The 16,407-nt window shown below is 38.9% G+C and overlaps 1 protein-coding gene across 6 annotated transcripts in view; it reads left to right on the top strand.

The window, feature by feature from the left end:
- Nucleotides 1-16,407, top strand: part of cfap77 (cilia and flagella associated protein 77) — a 177,883-nt gene that overhangs the window by 117,272 nt on the left and 44,204 nt on the right. For all 6 annotated transcript variants that reach the window (XM_048613676.1, XM_048613674.1, XM_048613673.1 and 3 more), the window contains one exon: nucleotides 11,973-12,078. In XM_048613676.1, the coding sequence (XP_048469633.1) occupies nucleotides 11,973-12,078 (106 nt within the window). The remainder of the gene's footprint in view (nucleotides 1-11,972; nucleotides 12,079-16,407) is intronic.

Here is a 16,407-nt window from a genome sequence, read left to right as displayed (position 1 = left end):
TGTCAGCTTTCCTGCTCCTCTGATGCTGCCTGGCCTGCTGTGTTCCTTCAGCCCCACACTGTGTTATAACAGAATTGGTCAGATTGCTTAAGCAGATTCCACAATGCGTTATTTTATAGGTTTCTCATTTGATTGATTTTCTGAAGATGTCAATCGATGCCATGTTTTCCAGTTCACTGAGGAAGATTTAATAACAATTATAACTTAGCTTCTGTTCTCTAAACTTCTAATAGCGGATGAGAGGTTATGTAGAGAGCTTGCAAATCTTTATGCTGTAGCATCAACAGCAAAAGTCCTTCTCTCTGAAACTCCCAGCTCAAAACAATTTTAAAAATAGCAGCTCCTCCCTCTGTTTGATCATCAGTTCTCTCCCACTTGCTGGTACCAATTCTTAGGTACTGATCTCATTAATGACCAAACATCTATCTGATTATAAGGCCTCCCCTGAATCAAAGGGTGTAGAGAGAACTTTTCTAAGAAACAACTGCAATTAACTTTCAGACCCAGCCACATGAACAAGTAACAGCTTGTTTGTTTTATTTAAACCAAAGCTGCTGCTCACAGTCCAAAAGTCACCTTTTATCTTTCAGCTCACAGCTCCAAACCAAATATAGTTTTAAAAAACACAATAAAATAATTTTTTAAAAAATCAGCAAGCAATCTAACACTAAACACGTTATCTGAAGTTCATCTTTTGTATTCCATCTCTCACACACTAAACCATTGGTGATCCCCACTTATTAATCCTTGCTACCCATCACCTCATGTGCATGATCAGAGACATCCTGTACTCTAATTGGCTTGTCAACACATGGATAACAATCATCAATCTCAGATTGGCTAAACAGTGTATGCCCAGTTCCTGATTGGTTTCTTTAGAAGTAATGGTCATCATAGTGAAATTACTTCCTATTATTTCCTGCTTCAAATTCTTTGACATTCCAAACATATTGTGACATCAACCCCATTGTAACACCTTGTCTAAATCAACCTGCCAACTTTTTAGATCTTTACAACATAATGTGGCATCAGTAGAGAAATTTATATGTCTATTTAGAATACATAGCATTAAACCCTAGTGATTTAATATCATCCCAAATGTTCTAATTGATACATCTAAATATTCTCCAAAACCCATCAATATCTTTAACTAAGGCCACTGATAACTTCACAGTAACAGTTTATGTCTAAAACAAGTTAAACCTTGAAATAATCACACAAAGCTATATGCAAAACTGTTTCGTACCTTAAATTACAAAACGAAACAATTTTAAAACATAGTTGTTTACTTGATGAAAAGCTTTTTAACCTCGAAGTATTTTCACACTTGCTAGACTACGCTTCTATTGGTTTCAGCCATAGAAACAGCCATAAAATCGTAAATCCATGTCCTTGCTTTTGAATTCATTCTTATGACTGTTCTTCCTTTTAGTAAGTGTTTTACAACTAACCACAACCAAACAGAATATAATTTAATCCCTCACTTGCTTAATCAAGTCAAAATTATTCACAGCTGAAACATAAATCAATTTCACAGACTAACAGTCTTAGTAGCAATTATAGCCTTATCGCCTGCAGCTCCAGATCAGTCCTCACCCAACTTGAAGCCAGGCCTGTCAAATCAAGCATGCTTCAGGTTGGGACCCTTCAAAAAAGAGTTACATGCTGTGTGAAGTTAAAACTGCTCAGCATACAATTAATTCCAGACTTCCAACTTTCTTGCCCCAAAACCCCTTCATCAACTTCACAACCCTGTCCTCTTCAGTATATGGGACCAGGTGTCCAACCTGTGAGTTTCCTATCTACATAGCTCAGTACAGAGACTGTGATAATTTCAAGAGTCAATTGGATAGTAATTCATTTCTTTTCCAAATACTGTCTTTGAAACAATTTGGAAAACTTTAAATGTATAAATGCAAACACAGTATAAAGAGACATTTGTGATTTTGATATACAATACATTATACTGCTCAGATAACGATGCTTTGTAAAATGTGCTGAAAACAACAAAGACACTAACTAGTGGCACTTATGGTGCTGATTTTCTTTGAGTGGCACATCCTCATGGTACCTACACCTTGTTATAATGACAGCTAGTTGATGGGATTCCTGCTACACTCAGTATGATCTGGATGATGCCAAGCAGACATTGTCACTGTATTTAGAGCCTATACTGTTCTGTTACGAACAGTGTATGGCCTTCTCAGATACCGCACAACAGATCTTTAAATCCAAAAACAAAATAATAGGTTGAATAAGCAGTAATATTATGGTATTTAAAGATCAATACAAGCTACTACAAGTTACTTATTTATTACATTTTCATAGATAATATTCTATTTGATACATATTGCCTTTGACCCTCACAAAAAAAGGACATTTTTATTCTGTCCTTTTTTTTAGGATCAGACACAGATTTATTCTGTCCCTGATGCCTGCAGTGTTCAGATCTGTGAGGGTCAGGGAGGTGGGAAGAGTACAATAATAGATAAGATAGGGGCTCCCATGGGACTTGTCCACCACATACTCTATCCATCAGCCGCCTCTTTCTCTTACCAAGGTCAGCACTAATGAGGATGAGCCAGGGTCTTAACCCCACGGGATCCTCCAATCAGCTCCCAGCAACGCTCATTGTGCTTCGACTTAGAAGGCAACTGCTTGCATATTACAGAAATTGCGACAGAAAACATCTGCCAAATTACAGACATTTAAGAAACGGTACTGTTTCTCCACTGAGCATCACAAGTTCACATTAGCTAAGTTTAAAAGGAGAAGTGCAAGAAGATTAACATCATTAGAAACTTAACTCTGCTAGATCCTTGCTTTTAACTTGTCATTGATAGACTCCTTAGTAATGCACCACAATCAATTTCACTTCAATGAGTACTTGTGTGAACTTTTCTTATTTTTGAGAGGTGAAATGTCACACAAACAAATTGCAACTTCATATTGGTCATTTTTTGTTTCACTAACAATAAATGCAAAAGGGTAGAAGTAAGATTGAATTATTGTTATTATAACTGAAGTGCCACAGATTGACAACTAAGGTATACAAAAAGCTGATTGTTGAATACATTTGCTAGAAGGGAGATCAAACTTCTCTGGTCCAATATCGAGTATTTAATAACTCCAGCAGAGAGTATTTTAATTTGTTAGCCAGAGAGGTCTTAGTGCAATTTTAATCAGATTTCTTGAAGAAATGTTTTTGGCTTTTAAAAGTTATACTTAAAACAAATTGAGCAAAACTCAACAGCGTAACAGTCAGAATAACAATGAATAATAGCAGCACATCCGTCTTCTGGTTTGAACCACAGTAACCACTTGGATCACAAGAGGAAGTGGTGGTACACGGGGGAGAAATAATGACTGCATCAAAAACTGAGGCAAACACTCTAACAAGCAGCAAACCCAACTGTCCTTTTATGCCATATCACAAAACATGTCTTTCTTATTGGGCATCATTGGAAAATTATATAGATAAACCTCATAGCTAATCCTTTAAAGGCATTATGTGGAAGTACAACATTCGCTTCCCACAAATATGCAGATGACAACTAAGTCAACCACTGCCTCTTCTATTGGCAAACAGATTATAAAATGTCAGTCTATTTCAAGGGATTTATAAACAAATGGTGCCATTTATATATATGTACACATACAGCCAAAAGTACAGCTAAGGGATGAATGTGCCGAATTTCCTCTGTAAATAGTGAAAAGCAAATACCCTGCATTATTTGGACACTCCTGGTTACAGAAATTAGGGTTAAATTGAAGCATAGTTAGTAGGCTGACAGACTCAAAAACTATTTTGCAAGATATTTTGGACAGGTATAAAGATGTCTTCAAGGGAATCCTAGGGGAAATGAAAGGAGCAGAAATTAAACTTTGGTTGAAGTGGGAGGCTTGTCCAAGGAGCCTGAAGGCACGTCCAGTACTGTATACCATCCAGCTTAAAGTGGAGGCAGAACTGGAAGGGATAGTGAACCTGGGAGTATTCGAACCAGTAACCGCTAGTGAATAGGCCACTCCAGTCGTTCTTATCTTAAAAGCAGATGGCACAGTAAGGATTTGTGATGACTTTAAGGCATGCTGGCAAAGTGCAAATGAAAGAAATAGCCAGGAAATACTTTTGGTGGCTGAAGTGGACTCCCAGATTGAGGAGAAAGCAGAATTATGCAAATCCTGTGCATTAATAAGGAAGGTGCCGCCATTGTCACCCCTTCACCCATGGGAACGGTCTCAATCACAGTGGCAGTGGATTCACAGCAATTTCATGGAATCAGTAAAGGTACAGATGCTAGTTGTGGTGATGGATGCCCAGTCCAAGTGGCCTGAGGTGGTGGTCATGAAGTTGGTATCAGCAGAAGCAACGACAGACTGACTGGATGAAATATTTGCCAGGTTTGGGAACTCTGTGAGTGACAATGGTGCATAGTTTGTGACTGAAGAGTTGAGGAATACCTGGAAAATCACAGACTCAGACCATGTGAGATTGGCTCCATATCACCCTGCAACAAATGGCTAGGCAGAGATTTGTACAAACCCTGAAGCATGTTTTAAAGGCTTCACAAGTAGAGCATTCATTAGGTTGACAACTCAACAAGTTCCTCAGAATTTACAGGAACACAGCACACAGTGCTCACCAGTGTCCTTAATGTTCAACCACCAGCTGAGAACCATGTTTGACTTACTGAAGCCAGAAGAGAGCAGAGAGGTGGTAAAGCGAAATCAAAAGGACAGATGGCCAGAAGGACAGGAACCTCACAGTCAAGGGTATTCCAAAGAGGAGAGACTCTGTTGACCCGGAATTATACATCTGGGGAGAAATAGATTCCAGCAGAGGCTCAAACAGGACTGTTGACCTATGTAGTGTGGACTAGGAATGAACTGGTCTGAAGTAGACATGCTGACTGGCTGGTCACTGCACCTCAGCAAGGGAGGATTTCTTGAGCCAGTCCAGATGGGACCAGTGTGTCGACAGAGTCACGTGTCTCCCAACCAGAGTTGGTCATACCTGGGAGGGAGGGGCAGCAACAGCAATGTCAGAGGGCAACCACAGCCAGTCTGAGAGGGATGTATCTGCGGATCAACAGGAGCTTCTGGAAGCCTGGGAGACTGCACTAGAAAAGGTTCCTGAGACAAAGACACTGTCTTCTCGGAATCGCCCTCCCTTGAGAGCTTGATCATGTCCACGTAAATTACGGAAGGGTTGTTTCCTTTATTCGTGTCTTGTTTTGTAAATATTCCTGATGATGTACATATGTTAGCTACAAAGCCTGTATAATAGTTATAATTGTTGGATGTATATATCTGGTTGAGGGGAGTAATGAAATAAAGGGGGAGGAGTGTTATATTTGTAGGTGGGTGTGAGCTGCCTCTTTAAGAGAGTAGGTCAGGTGGCCTGGACGTGTGAGAGGCAGTCTAAAACGGACTGTGGAGCTGAGTGGATTCACCATAAAGTATTCCCTGTTCAAGTTTACCCTCGTCTACCTCATGATCTGTTTCTGGTTCTAGTGAAACACAAATATAACATTTTGCTTAATGAAAAGCTGTTAATTTCAAATTTTGTTTAATCTATTTGCAACCTTGGTATCATATTTGATCCTGAGATGAGCGCTGACTTCATATCTGTGCCATCTGTAGGAGCTTCTTTTTGTACCTTGTAACATTGCTTAACTTTGCCATTTCAACTCATCTGTGATAACCAATTTGTGTGAGGCACCTTGGGCTGGATATGAGCGACTATAATATGGTAGACATGCTCGTCAAGATGGAGAGTGATCTGTAACTAGGGTCCTGAAACTAAATAGAAGAAACTACAATGGTATGAGGTATAAATTGGCTGCATCAGATTGGAGAATGTTACTTAAAGGGATGCTGGTGGAATCATAATGGCAAACATTCAAAGAACACATAGGTGAACTGCAACAATTGTTTATTCCTGAATGGTGAAAAAGTAAAAAAGAAAAAGTGTAAAAGGGTGGTGCATACATGGAATGAGTTGCCAAAGGAACTAATAGAGGTGAGTACCATTGCAACATTTAAAAGACGTTTGGACAGGTACATGGATAGGAAAGGTTTGGCAGGAAACAAAAGTAAATGGGTCTAGTTCAGGTTAGGAAATATGGTTGGCATGGATGAGTTGGGCTGAGGAGCCTGTTTCCTTGCAGTATGACTCTATGACTCTACGACTTTATTATTTTAATACTGGCTGGTCTCTCACATTCTAAACCTTTGTAAACCTGAGGTAATCCAAAACCTTGCTGCCAAATATCTTAACTTGGAGCAAGAGATAACAAGGTGTGGAGCTGGATGAACACAGCAGGCCAAGCAGCATCAAAGGAGCAGGAAGGCTGATGTTTCGGGTCTGGACCCTTCTTCAGACCCTTTTTTCTGAAGAAGGGTCCAGACCCGAAATGTCAGCTTTCCTCTGATGCTGCTTGGCCTGCTGTGTTCATCCAGCTGTACACCTTGTTATCTCAGATTCTCCAGCATCGGCAGTTCCTACCATCTCTTAACTTGGAGCAAGTCTTGTTTGCTTACCACACATGTACTTGATGAACTACATTGATTCCCAGTCAAGTAACACCTTGATTTTAATATTCTTCCCCTTATTTTCAAATCCCTCTGTGATCCTGCCCATTCTTATCTGTAATGTTCTCCCACCTCACAAGCTTCTAAGATATCTTTCCTTCTCTAATTCTGACTACTTGTACCTTCCCTAGCATATCTACTTCATCATTAGGTGCTATGATTTAATTTATCTAGACTCCAAGCTCTGCAATTTTTACATCTCTCTGCCACTCTACCTCATTTTCTCCTGAAGACACTTCTTAAGGCCTACTTCTTTGTCTAAATTTTTGGTCATTTGACCTAAGATCTATTTAGTGGCTCAGTGTCATACTTTGTTTAAGAAAGCATCTTTGAAGCATCTAGGACATTTCATGATGTTAAAGGCACTGTATCAATATTAGTTGATGTTATTTTAAGTTAACTTTAACAACTGACCAACATTAACTACTACTTGTGGAAGAGTATTCCAAAACTCTACTATCCAATTTATCTAGGAGTGCTTCCTAATTTCATCACTGAAATAAACAGAAAAAGAAGTTTGTTGGCTGATATTCTAACTGTTCTCTTAATATCTTGAAAAATTTGTTTAATCATAAGTCTTTAAAATTCCGGTGAATAAGACCCTAGATTGTGTATGGTCAGTATTCTGCACTTTTCCCAGAATGAACACGGCATTCCTGACCTAATCAGGTCTCTGTATAGATAGAGACTTCTATCTTCTTTTATTCTATTCCTCATGATATACAGGCCAGCATTTCATTAGCTTTTTTTTTTATTTTTGTACCTGTCCCTGACATTTAATGATCTAAGTGTATGAATCCTGAAGTTTCTTTGTACCTCTATTGTTTCTATCCTTCCATCATTTAGAAAGTACTTTCAGGTACAAAGTAGGTGACCTCACACTTGGCTTCATTGAAACCCATTTTCCACAGTTTTTCCCATTCATTTAATCAATTAATACCTCTGTAATCTTATGCCTCCATCTACATTTTTGCCTATCTTTGTGCCATCGGCAAACTTGGACATGTGGCTATTTTTCATCATCTAAGTCATAGGAAGTGCAGTGAGTGGTTAGTTTAGTTGGCTGGAAAACTGGTTTTAGATGCAGAAGGACGCCAACAATGTGGGTTCAGTTCCTGGCTGAGGTCACTGTGAGTGCACCTTGGCAATGCTTAGGTTAAACTCACTACCTGTTATCTCTCTCCAATGAGATGGTAGGACTTTGGTGATTTTACCTTTACCTAATAAGTGAATAATTAAGATGCCAAAACAAATCTCTGTGGGGCATCACAGTAATCAGAATAAACACTGATTAAACCCTCTACTCCATCATTGGTGGCTGAACATTTGCATTTTACAACTTGGCTGTCTGGAGTTCCCTATCCAGTTCCTTAACCCTTGCCACCTCCCTTCCTGCTTTCAAAAATATCTCGAAAAGTTTCTTCATTGATTGTGGTTTCAGATTTCTATCCTAGTCTCTGGACTTTTTACCCTTTTCCCTTCATATTGCAGCATTTCCTCCTTATGGACTTGTATGTGGAGAATTCTAAGTGTATAGTATTGTTGAATGCTGTATAAACACTCAACCTCCATGATGCAAGTGCCTTTGTGATATTTCATTGCATTATTTGATTAAGATAAAAGTGATCTTTTAAATTCATTTACAGGACATTCCCTAAAGGACATTTGTGAACCAGGGACAAAAATAGAAATTGCTGGAAAAACTCAGCAACATCTGTGGAAAGAAATCAGAGTTAACGTTTAAGGTCGAACTGATGGCTGCTAGGAAAATGTTGGTTTATATGGAGAAGATAGGGTGGTTGTGGAGGGAGGGTGGGAGGTTTAAGGAGTAAATGATATGTGGGCTTAGAGGCCAAAGAGAGAGAAGAGCAATTGGACAGACAAAGGAGTGGATAACAATCTGGCTAGGAGGGTGAATAGCTATTAGTAGTGAGCCAGATAGGCTTTTCCTGACGATGGATTCATGGTAATCATTAGACTCATAGTTCCAGATTTTAGTTGAATTCAAATTCCACCATCTGCTGTTGTGGGATTCGGACTCAGGTCCCTAGAACATTACCTAGGTCTCTGAATTAACAGTCCAGCAGTAATACCTCTAGGCCATCATCTCCCTTTAGATCTTCCCAGAATCTCAAAGAGGTTTAATCTGTTACATCTATTTTGGTGGAAAAGAAGGAAAATGTTGAATTTTACACATCTCATTTTGTGATAACAGGGTGCCCTAAAAAGCTTCTCAGTCAATCAATTCATTGTTGAAATGTAGACAACTGTGGCCAATTTTTGCACAGCAAGATCCTATAGACATGAGTAACATACATGAGCAAAAAATGTGTTTTAATGATGTGCATCGATGTATAAATGTTGGCCAGAACACTGGGAGAACCCCTCCATGAATAGTGCTGTGGAATCTTTTACATTCCCCCAAGAAGGCCTTGGATAAGAGTCTCATCAAAAGGCAGAGCCTGGGACGATATAGCAAACTCTCGTACTGCACCGCATTAGACAGCGACATTTGTTAATGTCGTTGCAACTTTATCTCCCCTTCACCACTCATCTTTAATATTATTGCTGCTGCTAAAATAACAAGAATAATCTCTTGTACTGGACATCTGAAGATCAAAAATATGACAGAAAGGATTGACACAAGTGGTTGATACCAATCAATCCACCACACTTGTGCCACATCATAATAACTACTTCAATATTGTGCAAGATCTTTTTCAAAATGCAACTGAGGAATACCTTATTGCACAATCCGAATGAATATCTTAACCTTCTCCATTTTAAGATTTTCCCATAAACCACAAATAATTAAATAGCCAATGGCCCTCCCACTCCTCCCTAATTAGTCACAGTATCCTGTTCATGTGTTTACTGCTAAGTACTTCAATTACCAACATGCTACTGTCCTTGTTAGTACAGACAGACTGGGCCAGGAGGGAACAATTAGCTGAATAGAAGCATGCAGGTGGAAACCTGTATTGTGTACCTGGCCCCAAAGGAACAGTGTCACAGCATTGCACACTCCCTGCTGTGAATCAGTTCGGGTGGACCAGGGACAGATTTTGAGTGTTTCCATGCAAGTACAAAAGGTGAGTGCTGCTAAGGTTTTCAGTATGAACACTGCTGCTGCAGTAACAGTGACTTTTCACATCTCAAGTAAGAAAAACACATTAATTCTTCAAGCCCCCTGCATTTTACAAAATATGCGCATATGTTTTTCTAATATACATCTATAAAAAGATTTTCTGAAAATCTTTTCGAGTGAATAAATTGTGGAATTAAAGAATTGTACTGAGCCAGATAACATTTTCAATTCATAAATCATAAATTAGCTTAAATGTTTAGTCAAATACATTAACTAATTTTCTGTTTGGTCCAGAATCTATCTGTTATTTATAAAAAAAGGTTTTAATTCTAATTTACATTTTTTGAGAAATATAGTAAAAAAATCTACAAAGCAATCCCAGTGCAGTGGAATTTTTGACCACCACCAAACTAAGTGTTTCAATGGTTGGATGTGAAACTTGAGTTTCAACATTATATATACCTGGATATTTCTACTAATTGAGTGCAGGTTACCATTCAAGCCAAGTGTGATGATTATGCTACAATCCTTGCTCCTCCCATGAGCAAGCTACATTCAGAATGGGGTGCTTTGACACTCACAGCCCACTGTATCATACACCCAGATCCACGCACAAATAACCATGCTCAGTACACCGTCTGATATCATCTTGATGGCAATTCCATATAACATCAGCTGGCATTATTTTAGAGGAATAAGAATTATCCTGGAGTAGTTTCGCCGTGTAATCTTACTCCTGAGTTCACTAGTTATAAATCTTTCATGTTATATGAAAGCAGTTTTTCCATCATCCAGGCCTCTTGGTGAGATTCAAAATCAAAATACTGAAGATCCTGGACATCTGAAATAAAACCTAGAAATGCTGGAAGTTCTCGGTATGTCAGGCAGCAGCTGTGGAGAAAGACAGAATTAATATTAATGGTGACCATTCACTCTTATGTTATGACCCCACTCATTTTTTTACGTGCATCCACATTCATCGGAACTGATCATCATTTACTTGAAACATTAACTGTTTCTCACCACAGAATTCTTGATGGAGATACCGACTCATAGTTACTAACCTATTATTCTCAATAAAATACATAGCACAGTGTATTTCCTAGTAATAAATTTGATTTTATTCCTCAGTAAACGTGCATTGTATAGCTTAATTTTCTTGCATTACTGACAATGCAAAACAAATTGGGGGAAAAACAAATTATTTACCACAAAAATAGTTACTTCCACAAAATATCTGAGACCAAAGGTAAAATTATTCTCCACCACCACCTTTCAGACACCCAGCTATCCAATATAAATGTATAGAAAAAAAATACAGTGTAACTTTTGTGGTAGGTTACAGGAGGTGATTCAAAGGCAGTTGCTAATCTCAGAAATGCAGGGGCCAATGGCACTGAAAGGCTCTCACTTGTCAATCATGCTATCCAAAATTCTTGCCTGGTCTTATTTTTCTATATTTATCCTAAAATTATTTCAAATCAGCAATAATTAGGTTTCCTTTAACTTGAGTAAGAAATAATCCAAAGACTATTAGTTTTACCTGAGAAAAGAAATTTAAAATTGGAAAAACAATCACGTCTTTCTGCACACCTTAAGCAATAAAGCACAGCTTTCTGATAAGCACAGCTGGAAGAACTGAGGGGATAAACAAACATTTGCATTTTAACACCCAGAACACACCATACAATAATTATTCCTGAAGTCTAGTGACTATTCTTACAAGGCCAAAATGTAACTATCTCATGTAAAATCACAGAAACCACAAGGTCGCAAAATAGTTACAGCACCAAAACAGGTTATTTAGCCCAACAAGTCTATGCCAGTGTTTATGCTCCACATGAGCCGCCCTTCAATCTCTTTCATCTAATCTCATCAATATATCCTTTTACCTTTCTCTCTTATGTTCTTATCCAATTTCCTCTTAAATTCATAAATGATATTTGCCCCAGCTGCTCCCTGTAATTGTGAGTTCCACATTCTAGAATAAATAAATTATTCTTGAATACTTATTAAATTTATTAGTGACTATCTTGTATTTATGGCCTCTCATTCTGCCCTTCCCACATGTGGAAACATTTTCTCAATTGCCTGACCTATACAAATCTTTCATAGCTTTTTGCAAGAGTTTCCCATTCTTAGATAACAGTTACAAATCTAACCTTTTATAGTTTTTTTTAAATATAAATAGCCAGTTTCTGTCTTATTTTGCTCATCATCAGGGAATAAATATTTGAGCATCCTAATAGTCAACTCAAGGTGCTTATTGACTTGTAACGCTTTCCCTCAGGCCCTCAACCCCAATGTTTGACCTACTGGAGAATAAATTCCAGAAGGAATGGTTAGACGAGCAAAAAGGAAGAGACCAGATCAAGCAGAAGAAAAAGACCCATCAGGTTTGTTTGCAGCCTAATATGCATTTTATAAGTGAAAAACCTGCAAGGCATCTCGTACCAAGAACTGGAATGGGACCCAGTTTAAATTGGGCTGGAAGAAGTTTTCTTCCTTGCAGAATAAATTGCAATACAGAATAACTCTAATTGAAGTTTATACTATTAATGAGAACTTAAAAATTACATTTGTTTTTCTGTCATTTAAATGAATTTTGTTAAGCAATACAACACTACATCTTACCTATTACGTCTTATATGCTTATACATCACGGATATTAATTAGACTCATACTTGTTTTATATGTATAGATGAATTTTAGTGAAATGTTGAACAAATATATAAATAAATTCTGTTCTGATTTAATTGATGCTGAAACCTGTTTTTGATAGTTTTAATTTCAATTCAGGGGTGAACTCTTGAGCTTTGGAACTGAGTGATTTGTGTATCTGCAATGCCAAGTGGAACATAGATCATAAAGGAACACATGCATGCATTGCTAGAAAGCAGACATACACACACTTTTCACCACACAAATAAAAACCAAAAGAACCGCGAATGCTGTGAATCAGGAACAAAAACAAAGTTGCTGGAAAAGCTTAGCAGGTCTGGCAGCATCTGTGAAGGAAAAAAGAGTTAACGTTTCAGGTCCAGTGACCCTTCCTCAGTACTTCCTCACACTTTTCACTACCTAGGACGGGATTCCCAATCAATCTGTCTCTGTGTGATAATCATCCCCATTGATACAGGAGGTATGTGGAAACAAGACTTTTTTTCAAAGTCTGTAGAATTAGCTTCACATATTACACCATATTATAAAATAAAATAACCTCTTAGTAGAATTTCTGAAATAATAGATAGAATTTTCCACTCCCTTGATGGGTGTGGGGAATGGCAAGAAACTGGAAAAATAAGATGAAAATGGAAAAAAATCAGATTACTGTTATTAAGAAAAATATGTGAGTTTTACCCTTAGAATTTAAACACCAAGTTGCAAATCTCACTAATGAAACCCGACTGCCTTATTTCCCTGCATTTATATAGGTATAGATCTAGAGTCATACATACAGAAACAGACCCTTCGGTCCAACTTGTCCATGTTTCCCAAACTAAACTAATCATATTTGCCTGCATTTAGCCCATATCCCTCCAAACCTTTCCTATTTATGTACTTTATCCAAATGTTTTTTAAATGTTGTAACTGTACCTGCATCTACCACTTCCTCTAGCAGTTCATTCCACATACAAACCACTCTCTGTATGCAAATGTTGCCTCTCAAGTCCCTTTTAAATCTTTCTCTTCTCACCTTAAAAATATGCCCCTGGCATTGAACTCCCCTACTCTAGGGAAAGAACTTCGCTATTCACTTTATCTATGCCCCTCGTGATTTTATAAACCTCTATAAGGTCACCCCTCAACCTCCTACACGCCAATGAAAAAAGTCCCAGCCTCTCCTTATAACTCAAACCTTCCAATCCCGGCAACATCCTGGTAAATCTTTCCTGAACCCTCTCCAATTTAAATAATATCCTTCCTATAGCAGGTTGATCAAACAATAAACAGTACTCCAGAAGTGACTGCACCAATGTCCTGTATAACCTCAACATAACGTCGCTACTCGTACACTCACAGGTCTGAGGAATGAAGGCAAGCGTGCTAAACACTTACTTAACCACCCTGTCTACCTATGATGCAGTTTTCAAAGAACTATGTACCTGAACCCTTAGGTCTCTCTGTTCGACAACACTACCCAGGGTCCTACTATTAACCTTATAAGTCCTGGCCTTGTTCGCTTTAATCCAAATTAAACTCATCTGCCACTCCTCAGCTCATTGGCCCAATTGATCAAGATCCCTTTTAAATCTTAGATAACCTTCTTCACTGTTGACTATACCACTAATTTTGGTGTCATCCGCAAACTTACTAACCATTCCTCCTAAATTCTCATCCAAATTGTTTATATAAATGACAAACAATAATGGACCCAGCACTGATCCTGCAGAACAGCGCTGGTCACAGGCCTCCAGTTTGTGAAAAACAACCCTCTACCACCACACTCTGTCTCCTACCATCAAGCCAATTTAGCATCCAATTGACAAGCTCTCCCTGACTTCCATGTGATTTAACTTTACTAATCAGTCTATGATGCAGAACCTTGTCAAAGGCTTTACTAAAGTCCACGTAGATAACATCTACCGCTGTGCCCTCATCAATCTTTTTGGTTACGTCCTCAAAAACCTTAATCAAGTTTGTGAAACACAATTTCCCATGCACAGAGTCATGCTGACTATGTCTATCAGGCTTTGCCTCTCCAAATGCATGTAAATCCTGTCTCTAAGAATCCCCTCCCAACAACTTACCCACCATTGATGTCAGAATCACTGGTCTATAGTTCCCAGGCTTCTCCTTACAGCCTTTCTTAAATAAAGGCACAACATTAGCCACCCTCCAGTCCTTTGGGACCTCACACGTGGCTAATAGATGATACAATATCTCTGCTAGGGGCCCTGCAATTTTTTCCCCAGCTTCCCACAATGTCCTTGATTGTCATTGTTGGCAAATTTTGCTTAATTTCTGTGCTGTTCCCAATTCTCTTCTTCACTCAGAAACTAGATTATGCGAGGTTTTGACATGAATGTCAGAGCTGTTAACCTGGCGGCAACGGATGACTATCCCAGGCCTTCAACAGCACTGTCTTCACAACCAAGTCTCGACATGCTCCATGGACACTGTCCTCTTCCACCCTTTATTGATGCAAATTGGCAACACCAAACAGCTACTTCATCACATCATCATAGCCGCTTTTTGGGCAACCACACACTACGGCAAACATTCAGGACTTCACTTTGGAGCAGAGGGACATTTACGTCATGATTCTGCCAGATTGTTTTGACTGCATGACACACACACATCTTATGCATCTGTACAAGATGTTGGTTTTTCTCATGCAATCTTCAGATATTCAGCTCACTAATTATGCAAAGGTCCTTTCTGCTGCCCATCTCATAGAGTCATGCAGCAGGAGAGGTGAACTGCTTGCTGCTGATGAGACCTTGTGATGTTTATGTGACTGGTATTATATTTAAACACAGCTCCACAGTACTTAAGGCTTTGCAATCCAGAAAGTGCCCTTCACACTGTGCTCCTGCACTGTTTTCCTGAGAGAAATGGCCCAGAAAGGCAAGTTAGTACCTCATTTCTCCCACAGGGACCTGGAAGTGCTGTTGGAAAGGTGGACAGTGCTTTCTCCTGCTGACTAGCAAATGAGACCACACCACCATTCTTAGCCAGCCTCAACCGAGATAGTGGTTTGGGTCAGTACTGTGTCCCAAGAGAAGCACAAAGCACGTCAGTGCATAGAAAGGTTACTGATCTTCTGCACTATTCAAGCCTAAGTGACACTATCTTCTCTATGATACTTCACACTCACAGGGCCACCTGCCATGATCTCGCCCAAACATTATTTTGCTAAAAATATCTAAAAATTCAGCCAATGGGTATTTTTGACACATGGTTCTTTAGGGATCCAGTTAAAATTTCATCAAATCTAATGAGTGAGGGTCACTTTCCCCTACATTTAATTATTAGTCTCCCTTTATACATTCAAAATTGTAGGAAGTATAAGTGACCAAATGGAAAACAAAATGATCTGTGATGAATTGTATTTTTTTTTCTCAATGCCAATAATTTGGGGATCTTCATTGTTCATGTCCCTTAGGGAGAAAATGGTACTGGACATGGACCAAGGGATGACATATCTCATCGTATATCTATCCACACCCCTATTGTTCACTAGATTATCTTCTTTGCAATAATTGACCAGCAGTAAAGCTGTAGCTGAAACCACTGGTGTGTATTTACAAATGATGGCCTCTTCCTTCACTACAGCACTCTGTAATACTGGTGATATTGTTCCATTATCCTTCCCATGTCATTTGAGAAAGAGACAGATTAAATTTTTCTTGGGCAGTGTAAGTAAGCTGACTAACTTAGAATCCAGTCGCATATATTACAAAGTGGTATGGCACATGTGTGTGCACGTCTGCTTGTGACAAACACACATATGTGTATCGGCGCGTATCGGCGCCGCCTCGTGCTCCCACGAGGAGCTCGAACAGTTCATACACTTCACTAACACCTTCCACCCCAACCTTAAGTTTACCTGGACCATCTCTAACACCTCTCTCCCCTTCCTGGACCTCTCTGTCTCCATATCGGGCAACCACCTCGAAACCGATATTCATTTCAAGCCCACCGACTCCCACAGCTACCTAGAATACTCCTCCTCCCACCCACCTTCCTGCAAAAATGCTATCCCCTATTCCCAATTCCTT

This window comes from Rhincodon typus, chromosome 28, assembly GCF_021869965.1.
Source record: "Rhincodon typus isolate 14 chromosome 28, sRhiTyp1.1, whole genome shotgun sequence".
Taxonomy (NCBI): Eukaryota; Metazoa; Chordata; class Chondrichthyes; order Orectolobiformes; family Rhincodontidae; genus Rhincodon; species Rhincodon typus.
Note: the sequence above shows the minus strand (reverse complement) of the source record. Positions and strands in the feature narration are given on the sequence as shown.